This window comes from Mandrillus leucophaeus, unplaced genomic scaffold, assembly GCF_000951045.1.
Source record: "Mandrillus leucophaeus isolate KB7577 unplaced genomic scaffold, Mleu.le_1.0 Scaffold64, whole genome shotgun sequence".
Classification (NCBI taxonomy): domain Eukaryota; kingdom Metazoa; phylum Chordata; class Mammalia; order Primates; family Cercopithecidae; genus Mandrillus; species Mandrillus leucophaeus.
The window spans coordinates 902,828-922,045 of NW_012106919.1; the positions used below are offsets into that span (position 1 = coordinate 902,828).

At 52.0% G+C, this 19,218-nt stretch overlaps 1 protein-coding gene and 1 long non-coding RNA gene across 3 annotated transcripts in view; one reads left to right on the forward strand and one right to left on the reverse strand.

The window, feature by feature from the left end:
* Positions 1 to 455: 455 nt before the first annotated feature.
* On the reverse strand, positions 456 to 13,373 carry FAM212B (family with sequence similarity 212, member B). Of its 2 annotated transcripts, none has more exons than XM_012000729.1 (2): positions 13,136 to 13,373; positions 456 to 1,749 (listed from the first exon to the last, which is right to left on the reverse strand). In XM_012000729.1, exons 1-2 carry the CDS (start codon positions 13,190 to 13,192, stop codon positions 913 to 915), a joined length of 894 nt encoding a protein of 297 aa, XP_011856119.1. In that variant the 5' UTR covers positions 13,193 to 13,373; the 3' UTR covers positions 456 to 912. The 2 variants fall into 2 exon arrangements, with proteins under 2 accessions (XP_011856119.1, XP_011856118.1); XM_012000728.1 differs by having other exon boundaries at positions 456 to 1,776; positions 13,136 to 13,197.
* Positions 13,374 to 13,794: 421 nt separating this feature from the next.
* The window catches only part of LOC105554317, an 8,152-nt gene continuing 2,728 nt past the window's right edge, over positions 13,795 to 19,218 (forward strand). The window contains exons 1-2 of the long non-coding RNA XR_001008306.1: positions 13,795 to 14,031; positions 18,366 to 18,520. This is a non-coding gene — a long non-coding RNA (uncharacterized LOC105554317). The remainder of the gene's footprint in view (positions 14,032 to 18,365; positions 18,521 to 19,218) is intronic.

The following is a 19,218-nucleotide window of genomic DNA, read 5'->3' on the forward strand; positions in this document are numbered from 1 at the left end:
CAGGGCGCTACGAACAGTTGGGGAGGAGTGTGTAACTCCAGGGTCCAGCTTCTACTCTGCAGTCAGGCCTAGGCTCTTCTGCCTCCTGGCTGCAGTTGTTCCTGGACAGGTAGCGTATCTAGGCTTGTTTCCTTATCTGGAAAATGGGATCATGCCTGCCTGCCTCACTCACTTTCAAATGGGACCATGGAGATGAAAAGGCATTCAAACGGTCCAATGCTATGTCTACATCCTTCCTCCCGTGTGCATGGGGGAGTGTCTAGGGCTTCCCCGGCTGTTCCTTACACACTGTACTCATTTAGCTTATTTTCTCAGGGTCCAGGTATGGACTGAAACCTCCAAGGCAGGAAGGGATGACCGGTCGGGTTTTGCCTCACTGCTGCTCCAGTCCCAGGAGGCCCGGGGTTCAGTCCCTGTGCCTAGAGCAATGTCTTGCCAAAGAAGCCGACAGAAGGTTGGGAGAGCCATAGACAGATCTTTATTCGGGGGCCTATCTGGGAAACCTGATGCTTCAGGGCTCTTTTCACAGAATGTTCAACGGAGGTCTTCGGGGGCAGTGGAGATGTCAGAGGGATTTTCTGATCTCCTCCCCTGCCCTCACCTACTGTCACCTCCAGCCCCAAAGTGAGTGTGTGCATGCCAGAAACACACACACACACACACACACACACACACACACAGCTCGCTCTCCAGCTACTTTTACCTGCTCCACCAGCCAGCCCCCAAGACAGCCTCTCCCAACCACATTCCCTTCAGTCCAGAGCCAAGAGCTCTGGCTTCTCCCTGCTTTCTGGGGGAAAGGAACTTGGAGTTGGGCTTTCGGGAGCCATACCGCCCACCCTCCCTCCTCCCCAGGGGCCCAGCACTGGGACCTGGCCCTTTCAGGTTCAGTCAACTTTCTGTCTCTAGGATTCAGACCCAAACAGCTGTGTTAATATCAAAGCCTGAGGGGGAGGGCTCCAGGGCCTTGGGGCAGCTTGTGGGGGGATTCTCCCCTCGCCTGTGCTCCCCGGTGCCTGGGAAGGGGAAATGTCCAGAGCCCTTGGAAAGGCTCCGCTTCTTGACTTTCTGTAAGCGGCCGGTTCGGGGCTCAGGGACCATGGGTGTCACCCAGCCTGGTTTCTCCTTCAGCAGCCGGTCACGGTCAGGCCGCACACTACGCAAGAACTTCTTAAAGATGTTTGCTGTCAGGGCAAACCTGCGGCCCAGCTCCTGGGGCTGGCCTTTCTCTCCTTTGGGTTCACGTGCCCCCCCAGTCTCACCCTTCCCCCCACCCTTCTCCAGTTCTGGCAAGTCTAGCCAATTGCCCACCAGGTCAGCAAAAACGTTGTCCCCTAACACCAGAGGCTGTCGATTCCGGCCCCGGGACATCAGCGTGGAGGTCCAGTCATCCGGTTCCACTCGCTCTGGCCCCTGCTGAGCATAGCTTTGATGTGGCTGTGTCCTGGGCAGGGGAGCTAAATCCCTTCCACAGACACTCCTATGGGATGGAAATTTGGTGCTGCTGCCAAGAGAAGGTTGACCAGAGGGGGAACAGACTGTGGGCCTGGCAGGACCCCTGCCACCCTCCCAACAAGGATGCTCGCGCTGGGTCCTGGGACCTTCAGGGCTGCCTGGTGCAGGACCCCCTCCAGAGATCTCCAGCTGTTCCAGTGCTGTCTGCACCTGGAGAAGCTTCAGTTCTTGCAGTGCACCCATCATGCAGTTCATCTGATCCTGTAAGCCATCACCCACCTCCTTCATGGACATCTGCGAGGGAGAGAGAAAGCATGGGGCCTATGAGCCACAGGGGGCAGTAGTGCCTCTCCCAGCCCTGAACCTAGGTCCCCCACTGAAACACGCACTTCCAGGGTCATCCAGCCTGCCACCAGCCCCATCTCTCTATAGCCTAGTGCAGTGCAGATCAGTGCTGGGTAAAGGACATAATAATGGTAGCTAACTAGCTAAGGCAGGCACCGTCCTGAGAAGGCTCCCCCCACCCCATACACACACACACACACACACACACACACACACACACCCCACACACATATTTCATCTCCCCAACTACCCTATGAGGTAGTGACTAGTACTGTTCCCATTTCACAGGTAATTTGCCCAAGATAGGGTAGTAAGAGGTGGGACTGAGATCAGCCTGAAGGGTACAGAGTTGTAGTGGCCATCCTCATCCTTTTTTGAGTCTGAGCCCTCTTCCTCTGCTTTGTAACAAGAATTGTGCTAAGGACTCTATGTGCTTCATCTCATTTCATCTTTACATAGATCCTATGAGGTTGCTATTTTCTCTTTTTAACAAATGAGTAAGCTGGAAGGGGTGAAGTAACTTACGTAACGTCACACAGCTCATAGAGCTGGGACTCAAACACGGTACTGTCCCACTCCAGATACTGTAGTCCTAACTACCAAATACAGGTTGAACATCCCTACTCCAAGAATCTGAAAGCCAAAATGCTCCAAAATCCAAAACTTTGAGACACAATGTGACCGAAAGTGGCAAATTCTACCCTGACGTCACGTGGTAAGTGGTAGCCAAAACACAGTCAAAATTCTTTCATGCACAAGATTATTTAAAATATTGTATAAAACTACCTTTGGATTATGTGTATAAGATGTATATGAAACATAAATTTCATATTTAGACTTGGGTCCCATCCCTAAGGTATCTTCTTACACATCCCTAAGATATTATATATATGCAAATATTCCAAAATCCAAAACACTTCTGGCCCTAATCATTTCAGATAAGGAATACCCAAACCTATACTACCTCGAGACTCGAGATGGCTGGGCAGTGGAGCTAGGCTTTTTTTTTTTTTTTTTTTTTTGGAGACAGTGTCTTGCTATGTTTGCTGGGCTGCAGCACAGTGGTGGCTACTCTCAGACACAATCATAGTAGACAGCAGCCTCTAACTCCTGGCCTCAAGTAGTCCTCTGGCCTCAGCCTCCTGAGTAAGCGGGACCACAGGTGTGTGCTACCTGCACCCAGAGCTGGACTTTAAGGCTACTCTGTCCTCTATAGGACAGTGAAGAAGGGCTGAAAAGGGCATTAGGAGACAAGGAAGAGCTCCAATTCCCCAAGAGAAAGGGTAGGCCTGGGGTTTCCTGCAACTGCTGTTCACATCTGACTGGTCAGAAGGGAGACAAGGAGGCCAGGAAACTCCTGTTTGCTGAAAACCCAGTGCTTCTCAGCCTGCCTCTCCCTGCCAAACACCTGTCCTCTCTCAGCTGTTCTCAGACTTGGCTTCAACACTCTTCCTGCCTTCTCAGCCCAGTTGGCTCTGCTGCCCTGGCCAAGCCAGAGTGGGATGCTGGGGGACAATTCTCCCAGCCCCTTTGTGGGTGTCTAAGGCCTAAGTCCCGGCTGCCAGCTGGAAGGGGCTGAGAGATTGACTTGGGTGAGGGCCGAATTTGGAGGCTGCATGGGGGCGGGGGGACTGTGTCTGATAACATTCACAAGGTTCCCAGTTCCTGGGCCCAAGCTGCCTTGGTCCTGCCAGCTCCCTCCCCAGCTCCTGATCAAGTTACCAAAAGCAAACCTCCTGTGTGGGGACCATCTGTTTCTTAAGCCCCCCAGAGACCCGCGGGATCATCTTACCTCCCAAGCTTGTCTTAATGCATAGAGCTAAACGCAGAAGGTGGAGGGATCGGAAGGGCAGGCACAGAGGCTCTGCCGGGCTGGGCTACAGCTGACCCTCTCAGGCTTCTGGGTCAAATCCTCCCCTGCCAACCCTGGCCCTGCTGGGGATGGGAGATTCCAGCCAGGCTCTCAATAAGCCAGCAGAAGCAACACTAAAGAACAGTGGAGGGCTGACTGCCCTTGAGGGCAAGGAGGCCTTTGCTGGGGCGTGGAGATTGCCCATGCTTTATGCACTTTCCCCAAGACAGGCAAGAAGAAATGGCAGTTCCAGGCCCTGACAGCCCTGGGATTTGCCAGAGTTTACACCATTTGAGTAGCGGCGGTGGCAGCAGCAGCAAGGGACACGGAGCCTGTGGAACAGATGCACATGTTGACAGCCCCTCTCTCTGGCCTCTTTGCTTCTACTCTCTTGACCCCTTCCTTTTGGAAGCACTCAGCTACAGCTACTAAGACCTAGAGCAGAGTCAGAGGAGACTCTAAGCCCCAAACCAAACTCAGCTCCTCCCTTGCAAGCTGCTTCTCCCTCTGACTTCCCTATTCTCTCCCTTCCTCCAATACCACTTTCCTTGTCTTCCCTACCTAGAGCCACAGTCATTTTTGGCCTCTCCATTCAACTACCCCTGCTCCTGTACAACTTACTCATGTTGGATTTTTCCTCCCGCAAATGTCACGTATCTTTCCTTCCATCCTCAGGAATGCTGCAGAAGCCTCCTAGACGGCTTCTGAACCGCCAGACACATGAGCACCTGATCAGTCTTCCCAGCACACATCTTCTGTCATCTTCATGACTCTCCAATGCCCAGACTCAAATCCAAACTATTTGGTCCTGCAGTCAAGATCCTCCAGGACAGAATTTCAACTTTCAGTTCCACGCATATCCCTACTCCCTGAGACATACCCCCCATGCTCCTGTTAGAAATCTTCTGTGATATTTAATATGCTCTTCCCTGTAGTCCTGCCATTTATGTACTCACCCCATGTCCTCTATGCGTTTAAATGCTCAGTCCCTTGTGAAATATGTATTGAGTATCTACTCCTTGAGGACAGGGGCTGAGATCTATACATCAGCATGTCAGCCCAGAACCTCGCTAGCACCTGGCACTTGCTACATACGCATAAAACATATATTGAATACCACTGACCACCCCAGATCACCCTCCAGGCTGCTTGCTACCCTCAGATAGTAACTCACTACACAGGGAGAAAGAGCCAGGGCTGCTTCCCAAGGTTTCGTTTCATCCAGAGGCAAGGAGTCCGAACTGGCAGGCTTCCTTCCAGAAGGCTAAACCCAGCCCAGGTCGGAGGTAGAGGGAGGAATGAAATGACCCCATTCAATCTCTTCCAGTGTGGAAAAATCCAGAGGAAATAATGCTGACATTTTGTACAGTTTTCCAGTGAGAATGAATGTGTGGGTATGCATGAATTCAAGCTGCCCATAAAACAGAGGCCCTATGTAAGTAAGCAAGTGCTGAAACTGCACCCATCTGCAAAATCATATTCTGTATTGGTTAAGAACTTGGGTTCTGGAGACAATGGAACAAAGTTCAAATCTCAGCTCTGCCATGTAGTAGCTGTGTGACCTGGGCAAGTTGTTTACATCCTTTTTTTTTTTTTTTCCATTTTTTTTTTTTTTTTTTTTTTTTTTTGAGACGGAGTCTTGCCCTGTTGCCCAGGCTGGAGTGCAGTGGCACAATCTCGGCTCACCACAACTTCCGCCTCCTGGGTTCAAGCAATTCTCCCACCTCAGCCTCCCAAGTAGCTGGGACTACAGGCACAGGCCAGCATGCCCAGCTAACTGTTCTGTATTTTTTGTAGAGACAGGGTTTCACCATGTTGCTTAGGCTGGTCTCGATCTTCTGGACTCAAGCCATCCTCCCACGTCAGCCTCTCAAAGTGCTCGGCTAACAGGCGTAAGTTACCACACCCAGCCAAATTTCTCCATTCTTTAAAATGGGAATAACAGTTCCTGCCTCATAAGCTATTGTGCAGATTAAGTGAGGTAATGTGTATCTGCATGAAACCAAGAAAGCATTAGGTGAATTCTGGCTGTTAATTTAAGACTTCCCATGTACCTCCACAACATTTCTTCCTTGGTGAAACTTAGCACATAGTCATGACAGGATTCCGTTCCTTGTATCTGGTCTAATCAAGGAGAAGCACAAGGAGAAGGTCCTGTTTTTCCCTCCCCATCTCTGCCCCATGCAGGGGCTGGGGAGAGAAGGAAGGGAAGTCTTGGCACCCTCCTGCCCACTCCCAGCCACACTCAGCCCAGCCACATCCAGGGTGCCGACACTGAAGGGCAAGAAGGCATCTGGGAGAGGGATGAGAAGGGAAGGAGGAGTTGGGGGAACCTGGGAGGACCATGGCGGTGGTGGGGTAGGAGTGTCAGCTGGGTCTTGACTAAGAGAGGAGCCAGCAGAACAGCCTTTCCTGGCTGACCCCAGGGGATGCCGTCACCCAAGGAGGAAGAGTCGGAGGCCAAGCTTGGGATCTGCCTTCTTCTTCCAGAGCTTGGGACCCTCTCAGGTCCCCGGGCTTCCCTTGCCTCAGGACCAAAAGGAGGAAAAAAGGGGATAGTGAGGGGGGTAGAGGAAAGGAGAGGGGCCAGCTCAGATAGACAAAATCCCGAGCAATCATGAGTAGCTCTAAATCCATCTCCAGGCTGCAGGGTGCAGAGTTCCTCTGGAGCCTCTTAATGTCTTGGACCCTCAAGTTCTTCCTCAGAACAGGCACCAAATCATACCTAACTTGCTCTCAGGTGTCAGCTGGGAGAATTCACAGGAAGGTCGACCTGGTCCTGATTAGTTTGAGGGGGAATGGATCCAACAGCCACCTCCTTTTAACCCTCCCCTAGTCTCTCTCTCTCTTTCTCTCTCTCTCTCTCTCACACACACACACAGAGAGAGAGAGAGAGAGAGAGGGAACCAACCTGCTCCACCATCAAAGGTAAAACCCTTAATAACCATATTCCAATGAAGATTGTGGGAATCCCTTCTGTGAAAAGCTAGGAAAGGTCTTCTCACCAGCTCCTTGCCTCCACACCACCCCACAGTCCCTCCCCCACCCTCAGCGTCTCCGGAAGTCTGCATGTCAAACTTCAGTCTCCGCGGCTGCAGTTGAAACCAGCCCCTGGGTTCCTCACTGTATGAGAGCTGTAGCACGACAGGCACCCGCCTGGTGTTTGTGAAGGGCCCCACACTCATCTGGAGACCTGACTTACTCGGCCACATGACATTTGGGCAAAATCGCCCACCTTTTGGGCCTGGGGTTCTGAACCTCAGATGACATCTCCTAGTGTCAGCACTAGCCCTTTTCTCTGCACTGCCTGATCCCCACAGCTAAACTCTGAGGCCAGGCAGGTGGAGTTATCCCCACGTAATGGATTAGGGAACCAGGGGGCTGGGAGGTCCATCTTCTCCCTCAGTGTTTCCCAGCATTCCTCCCCAGACCTCCTTCATGATTTTCCCCGTATCTACACAGGACCTTGTCTCCATGAACACATCTCTTATCTGTTTCTGTAAATAGTGTACTTATGAAGGAACTTGTGTGAAGTGTTTACACTTGCCGTAGACAGATGGCACCTATCAACACACATCTTAAACTGAAAGCTTTCCTGGAGTATCGCCTCCATCATCCTGAGCACCACCAGTGGTTCCTGGGGTCTTGAGGCTTATTAGTGAGAGACCTGGGACCCCAAGGCTGGCTTTCGCACTCCAGGCCAACGAGCTTTCCATGTCATCATAACCCCTGACCTCTTAGTCTCCTGGGATTGTTGTGAGAAGAAACCAGGGCAGCCAGCAGGAAGTGCAAAGGGCAGTTACCACCAGATGGGGAGGAAGAACGTGAAGTCATCCTTTTGAGGGGCTCCGAGGCCTCCCTTTCACTGAGTCATCTGAAGAGGGAAGAGGAACTGCCTGCCTGGGGTTGGAGGGGAAGATGCGGTTCAGAACCAGATCCCACCGTCCTGGACTTCCAGCCCTGAGCCCCACAGAGGTTGTGTGGGGTCAGCTGGCCATGGATAGCACCCTCCCCCTGGGCCCTGTTGGGGCCCTTTGTGGTGAGGGAGGAGCAGGGATGGGAAAATGTGACGCCGGCATCCTCGGCTCCCTTCCCAATCCCTCCCCTGGGCCGCGACTGATCCCGCAGCTGTGCCGTCCTTCCATCCATCTCACGCCCTCTCCCAGCTCAGCCAGAATCCTTTGACACAGGCTCCAGCTTTGCCCATGAGCCTGGCTGTGTGCCCTGCCTCACTTCCCCCACCCCATTACTCACAAGATCCCCACAAAGTTCCTTTCAGCCCCTGGGGAAGCTAGGAGGAGGCTGAGGGCCGGAAATGGGAAAAGCCCCACTGTGCCAAGTGGCCCATTCTCCAGCTCAGTGAATAGGGACCTTCACAGCCCCTCACACTTGGCTGGAACTCTCAACAGGAAGGTAAAGTGGAAACTGTGCCAAGAGCTGTAGGAGAGAGGAGGGTAAAGAAAGGAGAAAGTGAGGGCTGTGAAATGGATGGACCCACTTTCCCAACAGAACCATCTATGGGGGTCACATGCTCAGGCAAGGGGCAGACAGATGGAGAGGGGATTCCAATGCTGCCTCTTCCTGGAGCTTGCCTCTTAGTCTCCGCAAGCCCTCTTCCCTCTGACCAGCTTTAGCTCCTCTCCATTGCAGTCAATCAACTTCCTCGAACATCCAAGGGACCTCAAGAAGTTACCTTCTTTTTTTCCTTTCTGGTTCAGGCCTTCAGTATCTCTTGGCTGACTCTTGTAATAACCTTCTAACTCATCCTCCTGCCTCAATTTCCTCCCTCCCTCCACCTCCACCTCTACCCCATATCACCTTCTGGATCCCAGGGCTGCTCTCCAATGCATACAGAAAAGGCCAGACTCTTTAGCATGACATCCAGAGTGTGTCCACGACAGCTCTTTCAGCACTGTTGCCCACTCTCTCTCTGCATTTTACCCTGTGCTCTAGGCAAACTCCAGCTGCTCTTCAGACATCCCCACCACTTCAGCTTCTGTACCTTTTGCTCATGTTGTTTCATTATCTGCCTGGATTGCTGTTCTTCTCCTGTGCGTGTCCCTATGTATCCCTCAAAGTCTAGTTCCAATGCTACCTCTTCCAAGACATGAAGCTTTCTCTAATCTCCCATTTGGAGTTTACTTCCCTCTCTCAGAGCACTGAACCTGTGCTTGTTACATAACACAATTCCTCTATTTCTGCCCCAGAGGTCTGCATACATGTACCGGTTGAGAACATAAGCTCTGCAATCAGACTGGTGGGGTCTGAATCCTGGCTCTCCGCTTACCAGCTCTATGACTTTAACCAAGTGACTTAACCTTCGCATGTCTTTATTGACTCATTCATAAAGTGAGAATAATGAAAGTACAACTTCTTAGTGTTGTTTTGGCAATTAAATGACATCATAAATTATATGTCTGGCATATCAATGTTAACATCAAGTAATGTTATTATATCTTCTATTAAACTGTGTGTTCCCTGAAGACAGGATCTGTGTCTGTTTGTTTGTAATGATAGTGCCAGTGCCCAGTAAATGCCCTAAACACAGTATGAACTCAATAACATGTTCTATCTATGAATGACTCTTATGCAAAACAGTCTGATCAATCCATCATCAACAGTTTACCAAGTGCCTACGACACATCAGACACTGTGCTACATGTGAAGGACATACAGTTGGTGAGGCACTTAAATTGTCATTTGATCTTCACAGTAGCCGTATAAAGTAGGTATTTTAAACCCCCATTTTAGAGATGAGAAAACCAAGGCACAGAGAGGTTAAGTAATATATTAAGGTCACACAGGACCATGATTTGAGTTGAAGTTGGTCTGACCCCAAATCTTATACTCTGCATTCTTCCCGATGACCACACTGCCTAACTAGTCACATAGTCATCTTTCCCCAACATTAAACATCAAAGAAGATGCATTATGAGATCCTTTGCAAAAGGTTTTTTCTGCCTCAGGAAATTTGCCTTTTTGCCCCAAGATCTGAAGGCTGTTCCTACTGTATCCTCTCCATTTCCTACTTTTCTTCTCCTTATTTTGCCTTTAGGCCCCAGTCCTTACCCATTTGCCAGAAACCCCTGAACTTGTGGCCACTAAAAGCTAGAGAACTGCTTCCCCATGCCTCAGCTATGACAGACATTCTCAGAGATGGCCTCCTGCAACCTCTCCCTCCTCCAGGAAGCCTTCCCAGCCTGGCTGTACTTCATGAGCTCTGATCACTCAGCCTTTACACACTCTATTTGTTCTACACAGATCTGAACTCACGAGGGATGCCCTGTGAGCATCATACATCTGCCTCGTCTGTGTGCCTGTGTCTACCCCACTTATTGGCAGCCCACAAGGGAGCTGTGTGTATGGAACAGCTGGTCCCAAGGCCTGTGTTCAGGCAGGGCCCCTCTTTGGCGGCTGGAGGGAGAAAAGAGATGTGTTCCCTGCTGAGCTGTTGCAGCCCCAAGCCCTCATTCTAATGAAGAAGTGTGTCAGCTGCTGCTACTTCTCCTGCCACATTTCATCCCTGAAACCCGATCCCCTTCCCTTTCCAGGCAGAAGGAAAGGGCCAGCTCTCTACTTATCAACTAATTGAGCCAGGATCCCCAAACCCTCAGCCTTCTCTCAGCGCTCACCTGTTACAATGACATTTTCTGCTTCAGGGAATTGGGAAGTTCCACTACTTTGGTTTTCAGAAACACACTCTTCTTGTCTAGATTTTCTGGGCCAAGGACAGGGATAGGATGCAGGAGGGGAGCATAAAACACCCTTGACAAAGATAATTTCACAACCTGTTAATGTTTTGTTTTCCAGCAGGTTTATCCCACAGTGTCTGCAGAGTGTGTGATTCTTGAGAGAAATTTACTGAAAGAAATGAACATAGAACTTGACCAGTATTACAGGAGGCCATGCCTGTGTAAACATGAACTAAGGGCAGAGCCAGGCACACAATGTCTTCTGGGTGGCAAGGGAGATCCTGCCTGGGATGGGCCATTTGCAGTGCAAAAGCTCCCTAGCTCATGACAGAAACCAACTGTATTCCTTTCCCACCCCATTGTGACCTAGGGTATTAAGTCAACACCAGTCACAAGCAAGCTGCATTGATATTCAATCCCTACTGTCCCTGGGCAAGGCAGCCAAAGGGCTGACCCTGGGCTAATTCAGCTCTAGTTTCCCTTTTGCTACTGTTGGGGATACTAAGGCACTGAGATTTGGCCCAGCTACCTAAGCACTGAACTGAGGTGTCAGGGAGCAAGTGACACTCTACTAGCTCTGTCTGTCCTTCTGCTCTGTCTCATCTCTGAGCAGGCTGGCATTGAGGAGGGGGCGGAGCACCATGGGGGGTAGTGCAGAGCTCTCCCATCTGAGTGTCATTCTGGGATCCAGGCCAGGCATTTGGCTTCCTCTCCAAGAGAGTCAAAGGCTGAAGCTGCTCAGACAAAGGGCCAAATGAAAGCTAATGGGGAGCTCAGTGACTTCAGCCTCTCCCTTTCCTCCTCCCAGGCATTGGGGGCTCAAGTCCTTGGCAGGAGGGGGTGCAAATCAAGATGTGAAGCTCAGCTCAGTGCAGATTTCTAGTTGCCTTTTTTATTCTCCTGGCATCCGTAGTCTCTGTCTTCCTCCCCTCACCACCTCCCACCTAGAGTGCTGTAAAAAATGCAAATCAGCAGGATTTAAAAATTCGAGCCCATGCCAGGAACACCCACAAACCCTCCATTAAGGCAGATCCTGAGGTGGGTGGTGTAGTCCCCAACTCGAAGCACAAAAAGGAGGATTCTATTAGATTCTTTTCTCAGCATGGGTCTTGGACCTCAGACATTATCTGTGATGACCTTGAGCTTGCTTTCTGGTACTGCACACATAAATGGGAAAAAATGAGAATTGTGTATGTGTACGTGTGGGCTGGGGCCAGCCATCCCAATCTGGCATGAGAAGCATGTGCAAACGACTATGGGAAGGGGCATGGTGTAAGTTCAGAAGAACAGCAATGAATATTCCTGTCTCTCAAGAAGTATCTCTCTGAGTCAGTAACTTTTGCATCTGAGTGTCACCACAGAAAGGGCTCCAGGAGGAAGGGCTAGAGAGAGAAATGATGGTTGATGTGAGCAGGCAGACCCTGGAGTAGGACTGACAGGAAGAGTGGCAGGGTGACTTGGTCAGGAAGCATCAGTGAGAACACCTGCAGTTTCAAACTCTGCCCCCACCCCCAGAGCTGGCCCCTAACACACTGCCAATTTCCTTCCCAAGCAGGAAGAGTGTAGCCTTTGCAGGCAGGAGTGGGAAAGGCTGTCACAGAATCCGGAGAGCCATAAGCTGGCCCTTTCTAGATGCAGGTCTGCTGTTGTGTGGCCTGGGTGCCCCTGGCTCTGGAAAGTAAGAAGAAAGAGGAGAGCAGAAAAGTGAGACTGAGAAGAGTCGACTCCAAGAGAGACAAACTAAAAGAGATAAAAAGAGACGAAAGGCAAAGACACAACAGAGCCTGGTGGAAGGAGAGATGGGCAAAGCAGAGATGGGGCTGTATGTGCATAACATTTGCCTGAATTCCGGTGGGTGAAGGAATAAGAAAGATGGCAGGTGGCGTGGGGGCGGGGGTAGTGGTATATGAAGCCAGTGAGAATCAACCTGGCTCTCCCTAACATAGCTTTAGCGGACACCACTCCCCCGACTTCGGTGATATTTCCCCCTCCCCAGACTGAGTTACTTCTCCCCCTCCCTGCACTCCAGGGCCTCCGAACGCTCCCTGTGCACTCCCCAAGCCCAGACCTGACATCTGGCTGGGCCTCCGCAGCTCCCGCTCGCGATCTGCCAGGCAGAGCCCCTCCTCCAGCGCAGGGCCCTCCCCCGCCTTTCCAGCTGCCAGCCCCCTCCCTGCTGGCAGACAAGCCCAGGCAGACAGCCGGCCAAGCTTGCCCCCGCAGCCGCGCCAGCTCTGCCAAGCCCAGCAGAGCTGGGGGCCCAGGGTGGTACCGGCTCCCCTCGAGCTAGCAGTCCCGCTGACCTCGTGCCCGGGCAGGGATCAGGCCCCAGCACCCTCCTCCTCCCCGCGCCCCGCCCGCCGGCGCGCTCCAGGCCGGCCTGCGCAGCCCAGCACCCGGGCGCCCGCGTCTCGCTCCCCAGACCTTGGCTCCCGCGCTTTCCGCGTCGGCGGTGCGGGGGCCCCACTGCGTCCGAGTGCCTGGCCGTCTCTGGGCGTGCACTGTTTTCTCCCTGGGGTTCTCTGTGTCACATTTCAGCCTGGTTGGCTTGCTCCCTCTGTCTCTCTGTCACTTGTTCTTGTCTCATCACAAATCTTTGCTCAAAGTTTCTTCGTGGCCCCCTTTCCTGAGGACAAGCCCGGCTCTCTGCCTGCCGGCCCGCGTCCTCCCCTCTCTTCCCTGGCCCTCCTCCGCCCTGCTTACGCACCGGCCCCCCGGGTGCCCGGGCGGGGACCAGGTGCCCGTCGGGGCGGAGCAGTCCTCCCTGCCCGGGAGCCAGCTTCGCTCTTACCAGCTCCTGTTTGAGGCGACGCAGATAGCAGTCCATTTCCCTGCTCTCCATCGTCATGCGCCCATTTGTCGGGTTCGGGTCAAACAGAGAGTGCCCGGGTGGGACCCCGGCCCCACTGGAAACTGCGCGCCGGGCGGCCTCCCCGCCCCTGCGCCCGTAGCGCTAGCCGCGCGAAGCTGAGCCTGCGCTGCGAGCCCGGGACTTAGAGCCGCTTCCCCCGCGGCTGGCAGCGTGCGGTCGGTGCTGAGGGCGGAGGGAAAAGTGGGACAGCCAATGAGAATTCAGGGGGGCTGTCTTCAGCCAATGGGCAGGGCGGCCGGGGGGCCGGGCTGGGCGGTCGAGGCCGACCCTACCACGGTGTTTGCACAGGACCCGGGCGCAGCTACTGGGGCTGGCGGGGACACACCTGGTCCCGGCCAGCGCGGCGGAGGACATCGTGATTCCAGGCCGTTCGGCGGCCCCCAACGAAGCACATGACCCTCGTGTGGTCATAAAGGGAGAGCACATTTTTACTGGGAGGGACTGGGTAGCGGTGTCATGTCAGTAAGAGGCAGAGTGCCATAGTGTCAGTCCCTTTCCCCAAACTCCGATCAGGAAGGAAACACCCCCACCCCCTCCGCTGCCATCCCCAGAAGTCCCTCAGAAGCTCTTTTCTCCCCGAAGAGGACCCTGGGAATGTGGCTCCCGCCTCACTCCTAGAGTGAGGTCCTCGAAGCCCTGCCCTCTCAGGCGGAGCAGAGACGCCGCCGCTTGGCCGGTTCACGCCTATCACACAAAGCCGCCGAGGGTCGGCTGCGCCCCTGGCAAGGCTGTAGGGCTGGGGATACTGAGTATGATAGGCGAGGTCCCTGCTCTCAAGAACTTACATGGGGAAGAAGGGGAGGCGAGATAAACAGGTAAACACACACACACACGGTAAGCACGGTAATTTCAGACGATGATTTTTATGAAAACATGAAACGGGGTAGGGGGTGTGCCTGTTTTCCCTGGGGCCTTCACCGGGGTGGGCAGGGAGCAAGCCTTTCTCTCCCCAGGGCTCGGCGTCAGTCAACCTAGCTGACGCTCTGGCCTTTGGCGAAGCGCTCAAAGGCTGGGATGCTCCGATGTTATTCGAGCCGAACAGGAACCGTTCGAGTGCCAGCCAGGCCCTGGAGGATGAAGTTGCAGCCGATGGGCTCCATAGGCCGATGGGCTCGGCAGACCGGCGGGGTTGCTCTTCCCAGCCCCAGCCCTGGACGCCCGGCTCCGCGTGCGCCAGCGCTGCTCCCTCCCAGCGCGGAGACGCCGCGCCCGGCCGGGCCAGCCGGGGACGGTGGCGCAGAGCACAGAGAGTAATTAGGCAATTAGCGACGTGTTGTTTCAAGGTAATTAACGGGGAAAAGTTTGCCCCAGGCAGGATTTGAGGTCTCTGAGTGGGACAACTGTAAGAACACCAGAGAAGGCACGAACGGTGCCGGTGCCGCGATCGGTCCGTCGGTGGCAGCCAAGAGTGCCAGATACGCTAACTATTGATAGATGAGCGGGTGGCTCACGCCTGTAATCCCAGCACTTTGGGAGGCGGAAGCGGGTGGATCACTTGAGGTCAGGAGTTCGAGACCAGCCTTACCAACATGGTAAAACCCCATCTCCACTAAAAATACAAAGTTAGCTGGGCGTGATGGCCTATGCCTGTAATCCCAGCTACTCCGGAGGCTGAGGCAGGAGAATCGCTTGAAAGCGGAAGGCGGAGGTTGCAGTGAGCTGAGATCGCGCTATTACACTCCAGCCTGGGCAACAAGAGCAAAACTCCGTCTAAAAAAAAAAAAAAAAAAAAAAAAAAAAAAAAAAAAAGACGGGGGAGAGAAGGAGGAGAGAGAGATACAGAGAGACACAGACACATGGCGCAGGGAGGGAGGAGGGACAGAAATGGAGGGTCTGAAGAGAGGGAGGGTGAGAGAGAGAGAGAGAATTAAATCTTTAGAAGAGTTTGCAGAGTCCAGTTGAATGGCCTCCACTTAACAACCCCATGTCCTCTGTTATACAATAGCTCTTGCCCACAGCTTTCAGCCTAGCCCCAAGAGTCCTTTTGGGCGAAGCTGGGGCAGCTGTAGCCAATGCATACAGAAAAGAAAAAAGAGGCACAGTATGGGCTGAATTTGGTCAGTGACAGCTGGCCGAGCCCAGGCAACTCTGGCCCTACCAGTCTGAGCAGCATTGCCCCTCCTGCCTTTTCTGCAGCTGTGGGCAGAAATCCTCCAAGAGATCCCTTTCTATGGGACCCACCAGATGTTCAGAGTGAGAGCCGCCCCCAAGGACAGAGTTGTGGTTTCCAGTCCAGCTGAAGAAGTTCTGTAGTTGAATACTATGGGACTGGGATAGAAAGGACCCAGCGTTGACATATAGTCCACAGAGGGGGCCTTTAATGCGGAGAAACACCACAAAATGGTTCCCTAAGTTGAAGGGCCTTGCTTTGCTCCATCTCCAGTCTCCAGCGCGGTAGTCAGATGTAAGAAACTCTAAGTAAACGTTTGTGGATCTGTGGCTGAAATAGTGTTTTTGTTTTGTTTTGTTTTTGTTTTCGTTTTTGTTTTTTGAGACAGTCTTACGGCCAGGCTGGAGTGCAGTGGTGTGATCTTGGCTCAGGGCGACCTCCGCCTCCCAGGTTCAAGCGACTTTCATGCCTCAGCCTCCTGAGTAGCTGGGATTACAGGCGGCTGCCACCACGCCTGGCTAATTTTCGTATTTTTAGTAGAGACAGGGTTTCACCATGTTGGCCAGGCTGGTCTCAAACTCCTGACCTCACGTGATACGCCCGCCTCGGCCTCCCAAAGTGCTGGGATTACAGGCATGAGCCACCATGCCTGGCCTGGTGAAAATAGTCTTTAGGGTCCAGCGTAAGCCCCAGTTTTCTCCATCTCTGAGGCTTCATGGGCTGGAATCCACTTGGAAGTTGGGAGGCTGACTAGGGTTGAAAATCCAAAAGAAGTGGGCTGATCTCTTGGCAAGAACCTAAGATTGGGTGGTTAGGTCTTCTGTGCTGCTGACAACAGAGTATGACCTTGCACAAATGCTTTCCTTTTACTGGGCCTCAATTTCCCCTGCTTATGGGTTTAAACCTTTGTGAGTCTGTAACACTTTATACTCCTTACAAAACTCTCTTCTGGGTTGGACACAGTGACTCATGCCTGTAATCCCAGGACTCTGGGAGGCTGAGGTGGGCGGATCACGAGGTCAGGAGTTTGAGACCAGCCTGGCTAATATGATGAAACCCCATCTCTTACTAAAAATACAGAAATTAGCCTGGCGTGGTGGCGGGCGCCTGTAATCCCAGCTACTCAGGAGGCTGAGGCAGGAGAATCACCTGAACCTGGCTGAGGCAGAGGTTTCAGTGAGCCAAGATCACGCCACTGCACTCCAGCCTGGGTGACAAAGCGAGACTCCATCTCAAAAAAGCAACTCTCTTCTGAAAACTAACTGTGAAGTAGTCAGGAGCAAGGGAATATTTACCCCATCTTGCAGATGAAGAATGTATTGTTAGCAAAGCCAGCTCACATTCCGTCCATTTTCAGGTAGAGAGAGATAGCAAGAAAACAAATTGATAGTCATAATACCAGTGCAGAACTCAAAAGAGAAGTTTTAGACAAGTCTGAGGTAGTATCACTGTGTGGTTCCCACAGGACTTTGGAGGACAATTACTGTCTAACTCTGAAGTCCTTTCGTGGTGCTGGGCCATTGCAACTTACCTATTCCCTTGCTTCTGAGAAGGCCAATGTTACCCCAGGAGTATGTGTGTGGGGGGGGGTCTCTCTCTCGCCTTGTTCCTGAAGAGGTAACTCTCATCTGGGCAGAGCAGGCAGGTGGAAAAAGTAGGAAAAATAGCTGCCTTCTGCTTTTTATTTTTAAAAAAGGATTTAAGTGATAGAGAATAAAGCCTGTTGCCATGGTTATATAAACATGGATAAATATTTCTGGGCTGAGGATGGGGGCTGGGGGACATGATTCATTTTTGCTGAAGAGGAATCAGATGGCTCAGCCTCCTCCCTTCCACCCACCCACCCGCCTCCGAAACTCAGCCTGGAGGAAGGATGAGGTTATCTCATTCGAAATAAATAATAAAGAAATCAAAGCTCTTTAGACTGGTTGTGAACATACTTTCTTAAAGCTGTTCAGAGCTGGGGTGGAACCCTCAGAAGGTACGTGGCCATTTGCCCTCCACTGGTCGGCACTTTACCTGACAGAGAGGGTGCAGCTCCTGGAAACTGTGTCCAGTGCTGTCAACTCTTGGGACTTGACTGCCTAACCTAGCCAGGGAGGGTGGCCCCCTTTGTCCCACTGCCAGAGCCTGAAGCTCCTGACACCTATCAATGAGCTCAAATGAAGAGGCAGAACCAGTTGTGTCCCTAGGGAGCTCAGATCCTACATTAAATAATGGAAACACCGCCATTCTCCTGGCTCCAGATCTATAGGATCTATGGCCCCCACCTGGAGGTCCCTATCCACCAGGTCCTAGCCAGCTCTGGAAGACATACCCGAGTGAGGCAGTGTCCAGCTTCTCATCTCTACTGGCAACAGGAGAGCTGGAGAGCACATCCTGGTGCAAGGAGAGAGATACCTGGTCACATAGCAGTCTGGAAACCTCATCATAACATCACCCTCCCAAGGGCAGGGGCCCTATCCCCAGTGCCCTCATTCCTTGCCCCTGACTGTGGCTGCCAACAACTATTATCCCAATCCCATCGCCCACCACATGCTGCCTGATCATCAACAGGAAAGGCTGACCCTAGAGATAAATACATGCTGTTGGAATGTGTTCAGATATCACTGCAGAACTGTTTCTCTCTAGGGAGAGGACCCTGCCTGACTGGCTGGCCCAGAGGCGCTGAGCAGAGACTGTGTACATGTCTGAGTGGGAACACATTGAGATGGTAGGGGAGGAACTGGACTGAGGCCCAGCTATTCTTGAAAGAATCCAACTCCTAGCTTTCATGACATCTTCCCTTGTCTACCTTAGACAGAGGACTGGGCTCCTCTGACCCTTATAAGTCCAATACCAGGAGGGACAGCTGAGAGGATGAAGTGGCCTGTGTGTTGGGGAACCCTCTCAGTTCCAAAGGAAATAATCACTTTGGGTTTTAATTTAAAAAAACAAAAACAAAAACCTTTGGACTGGGCGGAGGAATCAACGACTGTAGTCATAAAAAGCTCCATGAACTTTGGGTGTCTTCAAACAAAGGTTGTCATTCTCTTACAGATGGAGCGACTCAACCCAAAAAGGTTCGTCTGTCTGGTGATGGAATGTGCTCTCCCAGTTTTCAGCACAGCACTAATTCAGCTATTCTACTCTTCAGAAAGCAGGAGGGAGGTGCCCTAAAGTGGATTATTGAAATGATGAAAGCCACTGAGGAAGTGAGTTCTGATGTTCCACATCCACAGAATTGCCACCAATTTTTTCTTTTTCTTTTCTTTCTTTCTTTTTTTTTTTTTTTTTTGAGAATCCCGCTCTGTCGCCCAGGCTGGAGTAAGTGGCGCAATCTCGGCTCACTGCAACCTCCGCCTCCTGGGTTCAAGCAATTCTCCTGCCTCAGCCTCCTGAGTAACTGGGACTACAGGTGTGTGGACTACAGGTGTGTGCCACCACGCCCGGCTAATTTTTGTATTTTTAGTAGAGACAGGGTTTTACCATATTGGCCAGGCTGGTCTCAAACTCTTGACCTCGTGATCCGCCCACCACGTACTTTTACCCATAGTGCTAACTCAGACCACCACTCTCACAACCTTTACTTCCTTATAAAGTCACTGGGCTTCAAGATCAGGCTATCAGTTATAGAGTTGCTGAAACTTCTTAGAGAGCGACTGAAGGAAGGTGATGGAAGAAGAAATAGCAGTATGGTATTTTGAGTAAAATTCATGTATGAATAGCTCCCAGGCTATCTCATCTGAACAGTTTTCAAGTGCAAAATTAGATTTGTCCAAATAATGAACAAGTAGTCTGTGGGCTGATACTCACTTCTATATGGAATAATTTGGAGCTATGGGCTTGGTGCTTATGATGCCTAAGCAAAGATCTCATTGCTACTTGGGAAGCAAGTATTTCCATTTTGCAA